The 7,505-nt window shown below is 29.8% G+C and overlaps 1 protein-coding gene across 1 annotated transcript; it reads left to right on the forward strand.

Annotated features, from left to right (window-relative positions):
- Positions 1 to 313: 313 nt before the first annotated feature.
- Positions 314 to 7,182, forward strand: LOC146900490 (diacylglycerol O-acyltransferase 2D-like). Its single transcript, XM_085732290.1, has 9 exons — positions 314 to 673; positions 761 to 835; positions 959 to 1,044; positions 4,285 to 4,391; positions 4,518 to 4,673; positions 4,842 to 4,928; positions 5,509 to 5,606; positions 6,529 to 6,616; positions 6,914 to 7,182. The coding sequence occupies exons 1-9, from the start codon at positions 519 to 521 to the stop codon at positions 7,013 to 7,015; spliced, it is 954 nt and encodes a 317-aa protein (XP_085588416.1). The 5' UTR covers positions 314 to 518; the 3' UTR covers positions 7,016 to 7,182.
- The last annotated feature ends 323 nt before the right edge of the window (positions 7,183 to 7,505 follow it).

The following is a 7,505-nucleotide window of genomic DNA, read 5'->3' on the forward strand; positions in this document are numbered from 1 at the left end:
TTATTCTTGTAACCCATTGAAATCTCTTTTGTAACGTTACTCATCATATAGTGGAACGGAGGGCTGCTCTCTCCCCCAGACTAGGTCAATTTGGACCGAACTGGGTAAACAGATTCTTTTGTGTTCTCTCTGCTTTTCTCTCGCTGTTTTTTCTACTTTTGCTTGTTTAATTGCAATTCACTTTGATATTGGTTGCTTAATTATCCCTTGCTCCACACATCAAGTTTGTTATTGGTGTGTTTTCTCATCGAATTCGCAACAATTTAATCCAACCCAAAATCAATAAAACTTTGTTGCATTGGATAACGGATTTGGCCAAGCGTCTAGAGGTGTGAACACAACTTACATTACCCACAAAAAGGTAATAGGAGAGAGTAATGTGACAAAGCAAACATGGTTCCAATTTATTTAAGTGATTGATTCCTTTTCTTTTTCTTATTTTTTACCAAAAGAGATTGACTCATTTATAAACCAAACCAATTACATCACATAGAGAACATAACACAACAAAACATAACATGGAAAAAGTGTTGCGAGGAAATGAGGTATTTGGTGAATCATGCAATTGGTTCAAGTCTGTTGTAGCATTAACTTTGTGTTTTGGAGCAATTCATTTCAATATTGCTTTGATACTCTTTGCTATCCTCTTCCTTTCTCTCTCAAAAGCACTTTTGTACGTTTTCTTTCTTCTTCATCTTCTTTTTATTTTTCTTCTCTTGGCTCAAACACTTTTTTTATGGTGTTTCAATTTGCATGTCAGGCTTTTTGGTTTCCTCATGCTGTTTATGATTCTTCCTGTGGATAAGAACAGTTTTTTGGCACAAAAATTATCCAGGTAATTAATTTTGGGGTTCCTCTAGCTTAATTAATTTTTTTCTCCAATTATTTCATTTTTTAATTGTAAATTAAGAAAAAGAAGAATGTACAATCTTAACATTTTCCTTTGTCTACATTTCAGATTCATATGCAAACATGTTTGCAGTTATTTTCCCATCACACTTCACTTGGAGGATGCAGAAGCTTTCCATCTTAATCAACCTTATGGTTTGTATTAACCTATAAATAAAAACAATTTTCACTTATATTTTTCAAACACTTTTTTTTTCTTTCTATCTCACTATGGGTGCGTTTGTTTTCGATTTTTTTCCAAAAAAAAATCTATTTTTTCCTTTAAAAAAATCACTTTTTTCATTTTGAAGTGTTTGTTTAGGATTTTTAGAAAAATAATTTTATCAAAAAAATCTATTTTGACCCTAAAATGAAAAGCTATTAGGATTAACTTTTTTCAAAATCTATTTTTTTCAACAACAAGGAGGTAACACATGTACAAGTTAAAACTCATTTTTAAAAAAAAAATGGATTTCTATGAGTAGTAGACAAACAAAAATAACTTCAGATTTTTTTTAAAATCTCTAAAAAAAATCTCTAGATTCTTTTAACATAAAATCTATTTTTTTTAAAGCTGAAACAAACGCACCCTATAACTAGCATATTTGACTGGGTAGACGCCCAACATATTCTAATATCCTTTGGATCAACTTATTTGAGTTTATCTAATTATATGAATTTTGTGAGACTATTTGTGAAAATGGATGAAAATAGCTTATGACAATTTTCACAAAGAAATTGGCTTCTTTTCATAAGTTCTCCAATATAGCTTACAAAAACATCTTATAACATACAATTCAAATTTATTTATCTTTTTCTATAAAAATAGTTTATGTAAGCTTATGTATAAGCACTTATCATGATTAATGTTTGTGTTATAAGCTACAAATAAGTTGTTTATCTAAACATGCCCTAATTCTTGAATCGGTGGTAGAACATCCGTTTTTTATTTGAAAATTGCTCTTCTCCCATACAAAATTGATCACTACCATACAAATTGACTGAAATACCCCAACATGAGTTAACTCATGTTCGATATCACCAATGTTAGTTAACTCACGCTCACGCTGGATATCAGCGTGAGTTAACGCACGCTGAACCCTAACGTGAGTTAACTCACGTTGGGTTGCATTTCTCCCAAAAAACTAAGTGCAAAGGTGTATAGGTTGAGAACGTGTAACTAAAGTTGTTTAGGTTTATTTGTGGTATTGCTTTATATATGAGTTAAAGTATTACCTCATGTATTCTTTTATCAATTTTTTGTTTGCTTAAAAAAATATATACAGATCTGATTTTTCCAACTATACATAATTCACAAAACTCTTGTGTAGAAATTATAGCAAGATATTTTGGCAAGTTATATTCCCATTTTCAATAATTGAAGAATACTTTTTTTTTATCAGAGAGCAGCTTTGCACTAGGGTGTGGGGGCATTTAATTATTCTTTTTACTGTTTACATGTCATGGTTTGCACTATGTTTTTTAACATTTATCGTCACCAACCACCTATAATGGGGCCCATTTATTGGGAGACATGCAAGATGAAGATGGTGAGGGATCAATGAAGTGGGAGACATGCAACCGAGAAATTCTAATATGGTCACATGACCAAATAAATAGTGTTTGGTCACACATACATAAAGAAGTATTTTTTTAATAATAAAGAGGAAATTGATAAAAAAGATGATTGAATATTTTGAGGAGAATGTTTTTATGTGTGTGTGTCCAAACTTTATTGATTTAGTCCTGTGACTATGCAAGAATACCTCCATGCAACCAGTTAAATGGTCAGGGATCAATAAAGTGGGAAACATGAAACCCAACGTGAGTTAGGGTTCGACGTGCGCTGATATCCAACGTGAGTGTAAGTTAACTCACGTTTGGATATATTGAACATGAGTTAACTTATGTTAAAAGTATTTTGGTTAGTTTGTATGATAGTGAACAATTTTGTACGAGAGAAGAACAATTTTCTTTTAATTTTCATATTGAGTTGGACATTCTCCCAACTAAACAACTTTGGCATTCATACTAAGATTTGTTTTTGGAGATTCATGTTATCAACTCTCCTAATACCGTGTTGGTGTTTTCCATACGTATTTTCTTCTCCCCATTTCTTCATTATTTTTGAAAGAGACAATATTTTTTTATTATTTATTTGATCATGCATTTTGGAGGATAAAAAGAGTGTGATTATAACCGTTAATAAATAACTTCATTGTTTATTATGATGTTTGTGCATTAGTATGTTTTTTATACTAACCTATTTGAGTAGACTAATCAAATATCTCCAATTCCATAGTTTATTTAGACTATTTGGGTTCCACTATGATGCCTAATTTTTTCATGAGTTTGACCACCTAAACCTCTCAAGTGAAATAATTCAAGATTTACTCATATTTTTAACGGTTTTAAAAGAGTGACATGTTATCAACTCCTTTAATATCATCTTGGTGTGCATTATACTAAAACAAACTCTAAACATAACAAATTAATGCTTTAGTTTGTGATAAGATACTATAATACACAAATAATGGCGTGCTTATAGTATTTATCATAAACTATTTATCATTTTTCACAAAGTCATGAGTATAACCAACAATTATGTACTTGATAGATATTTGGTAATTTCTATACCTACCAAATTTAAGTAGAACAAAATGAGTAGTGAAATTATTGTACTTTCTGATTTTGTTGGTAAAACAGGGCTAGTACAAGGAAGGTTGGTTGAAATCAACATCATCATTGCCATTTCAACTATATGAATCCTCCACAAGGATTATGCCATTTTTAACTTTTACTAGAATTTGTGAAGTGGCGTGGAGGGTGGTGGGGACCATATTGGCTGATAAACTATTATAATTTTATTCAATTTCTTTTTTGGTACAAAAAAGGCAAAAACCAACAACTTTATTCATTTTACTATTAAACATTCTCCGCAAAATTTTCAAAATGTTCTCATAAAGTTTCCTTTCTTACTTTCTCATTAAATTGTAACAAAAATAAATTGTGACCAATATAATGTAAGCTAGATTCGTTAACAAGGTTACTAGTTTTTGGAACACTCACGTAGCCTAAAGTTTTGTTGAGTATGAAATCCAATATTCAATCATTTAATGACATATATTTTTTCAATAATTAATAATTTATATGTAATTCTCTCAAAAAAAAAATTATATGTAATTAATCATTTTAAAGTTAATTAATCATTTTGAATTAACCATTTGTTAAAGCTCGTGTTCTAATATTCATCTAGTTTGTATCTTTTTTTTTATTAAACCTTTTTTTTTAATAATCATTATTATTAAATCTTTGATAAAAATAACACCATGTCCTTTGTGCAGTTTTTTGCTTATTAAAATCTTTGATAAAAATAACACCATGTCCTTTATGCAGTTTTTTGCTACGAGCCACATTCAGTTTTCCCATTTGGCATTTTTGCACTTCATGACAACATAGACTTCATGCCTATTCCAAAAATAAGATTTCTTGTTAGCAGTGCAGTAAGACTTTTACTTTCTTCTTTTATTTTTTTTACTAAAAGTAAAAGTTTTATTTTCTTCTGACTATCAATGAAATTTAACATTAAGAATTTAATTTTAATTGATCTCTTGGCATTTTATGGACAGGCTTTCTACATACCATATTTAAGACAAATATGGACATGGTTAGGTTTTTCATCTGTAACAAAGAAAAATTTAATTTCTTTATTGGTAGCTGGTGATAGTTGCATTATAGTACCTGGTGGAATGCGAGAAACACTTTTTATGGAACATGGTTGTGAGGTACATTACTTATCAAATGGATCTTTGACATTGTCTACAAAGTTTCTATTGAAAAATGGATAAAAATAATTGCATATATTGGACATGTAAATTCTCATTCATGCAAAAGTAATAATAATTCACACCATTGATTTTGCTCCTAATAAGAAATATATACAATGTGTATAGAATATATATCTTAAAGAAAGAAAAGGATTTGTTCGAATAGCAATGGAGACGGGTCACCCCCTTGTTCCGGTTTTCTGCTTTGGTCAGGTATATATGTTTATTCTCGTGCTATGATCCTTATTTTTGTCATTACAATGGTTTTAAATTTTTCGTAGGTTTTCTTCATTAAAGATAATTTTCTTTTAGACACTATCCGATACTACGTGGATGCCTCTCTCAAATAGAATTTGAAATTTGATTCGCTATATATAGTGGTAACGTTTAAAGTAACGGATGTTCTCATGAGATCCACGATATACCAATATTTGAAACTCGTTTGAAATTCTAATAACAATTGATGATGCTCAAGTAGAAACCTATGGTTTTATAGCATTACTTGTCATCACGTCTGATATGATGACTAGATCGATGCTATAGTTCAACAAAGACAAAGAAAATTATTGTCTCAAAACACAATTTATATTATTTTTTTCCTTCCTATTTTGTATAAGGACTCGGACGATCCTGAACTTTTACTTAAATATCATTTGTTGATGTTTTGAGCGACAATTTCCAGTATTGATCGATCTATCATAGACCACATGAAACACTTTCTCACCCCCGACAAATATATCCTGTATATTACATATTTCTGACTTGCATTTTTTTATTTTCCTTTGGGTCATAGACAGATATCTATAAGTGGTGGAGAGCTTCTGGTAAGTTAATTCAAAATCTTGCAAAGTCAATGAAGATCTTTCCATTAATATTCTGGGGAAATTGCGGGTAAGTCAAATTGCTTCATTCTCATGCTCTCCATCTCTTTACTTTTGTTTTCACTAGCCAATTGTTCTCTTCAAAAAGAAATTCATGTGTAAATTAAATGACATATGTTAATTCCTATTGTCTAAAGTGGTTTCTTTTCAGCAATGACCTAGACTTTCTTTATTGAAATTTTCTTTGGATAAATAATTGATTGACATATCGACCCAAACTCTTGTTGGATGTAAACGTGGGACTTTTAGCTTACACTTGATATGTGTACAAATCTGTTTTTCAAGTGAGTCCACCTATTCATTTAGGCATGTTCCCACTCAAGCAGAATTTTTTTTCATTAACATACATTTTCACATGCCGTCTCAGCACCTTTGTTAGAAAGACTTTTGACACAACGTTAATGAATAATCTTTAAGCATTAAGTTTATGGATCATATCACTTATATATTGATCAATATTCATTTTTCCTTTTAATTTAATGCAAGACTCTTTCTTTACTATTTCCAAACGAACGGTTTCAGACGAGGAGAAACCTTCGGTTCCCATATACTAAAATGAAGTTTGATGAATAATTAGAAAAAATCTTACTATCTTATAGTTAAAAAATTATAAATATTATCGATAATGAATTTTAAATTTACCATATGGTTTGAATGTTATATTTTCATTTATTTTTGTAAGAACGGTGATTCTTATGTGATTAACTTATTATATTTCACGTAAAAGTATATTGGGCTAGCCTCTTAATTGGAATAGAGTAATTGCTAATGCATGAGATATGCCCAGTTAGCAAATGAAAAAAAATGTTGATATCAATAACTAAGTTAATAATACTGGTGATTTCTATATGTTTTGTATATAAAAAAAAAAATTACTTTTGATATTTCCATTCCTAAAAAAAATACTGATGATATCTATTCTCCTCTTATAGATCTCCTGTACCATTCAAGAATCCATTGTATGTGGTGGTGGGTAGACCAATTCAGGTTGAGAAAATTCCAGAACCAACATCAGAGCAGGTATGCACTTATAGTGACCCAATTATTTCCATCCAAAAATCATTTTAGAAGTACACATTGAAAAATCCCAACTTTTATGTCATTCAAAAGTATATATACCTCCTTAGTTAAAAAAAGTATATACCCATATTTGATGTTAACATTCATAAATATTACAAAAATAAGTGCCCTAAAGGCACTACAACCAACTAAAAATATTTTGAAGATGTACTTTTTTTTTTTGTTAAAAGGAGTTGTCATGGTTTGATCTCATAATCAATAAAGCATATTATTTATCCTTTTTTACTTTGGTTTTAGGTTGCCAAAGTACATAGTGAGTTTGTTGAAGCACTTCAAGATCTTTTTGAACGATACAAGACTCAAGCTGGATGTACAAACCTCGAGTTGAAAATTGTTTGAAAATACCATGATTTCATCCCATATATATTAAGTTGGTTGATGTATTTATTTAGTACTCTTTATTTCTTTCAATTTGTTTGTGATTCACACCTTATTATTATTGATGGATCCTTATAAAATATTTAATGTATTCTAATATGATAGAAATAAATCACTTTTATATCATACTTCTCTTTAGTCTCAAGTTTATCCACTACCAAATTAAATTAGGCTCAATAATCACTTGATTTCACTTAACTCATCTTTTTAACTTACTTGCTAACTCTTAAAGGTAGCCTTCCTAACTTATCCTACTAGTATCTATTAGTTTAACTTAGGTTGCTTAACCCTACCTTTATATTTAGGATTATCCCTCATTATTGATCCAATTCGTTTATCAATAATCAACTTATATTTTTACTTGCACATCTAGTTATTCTTATACTCACTTATCAATGATTATCACATAATCTCAAGTTAGACACTACTCACTTAGAATTTCTCTCAAAAT

The sequence above is a fragment of the Medicago sativa genome, chromosome 8, assembly GCF_051527215.1.
Source record: "Medicago sativa cultivar Bolivia chromosome 8, Bolivia_mono, whole genome shotgun sequence".
Lineage (NCBI taxonomy): Eukaryota > Viridiplantae > Streptophyta > Magnoliopsida > Fabales > Fabaceae > Medicago > Medicago sativa.

What these genes read in the sequence shown, in the direction of transcription:
- LOC146900490 (XM_085732290.1), top strand. Translation starts at nt 519, where the DNA reads ATGGAAAAAGTGTTGCGAGGAAATGAGGTATTTGGTGAATCATGCAAT. An exon ending in TCTCTCTCAAAAGCACTTTT is followed by an intron (nt 674 to 760) that starts GTACGTTTTCTT and finishes TTTGCATGTCAG; the next exon opens with GCTTTTTGGTTTCCTCATGC. An exon ending in TTATGGAACATGGTTGTGAG is followed by an intron (nt 4,674 to 4,841) that starts GTACATTACTTA and finishes CAATGTGTATAG; the next exon opens with AATATATATCTTAAAGAAAG.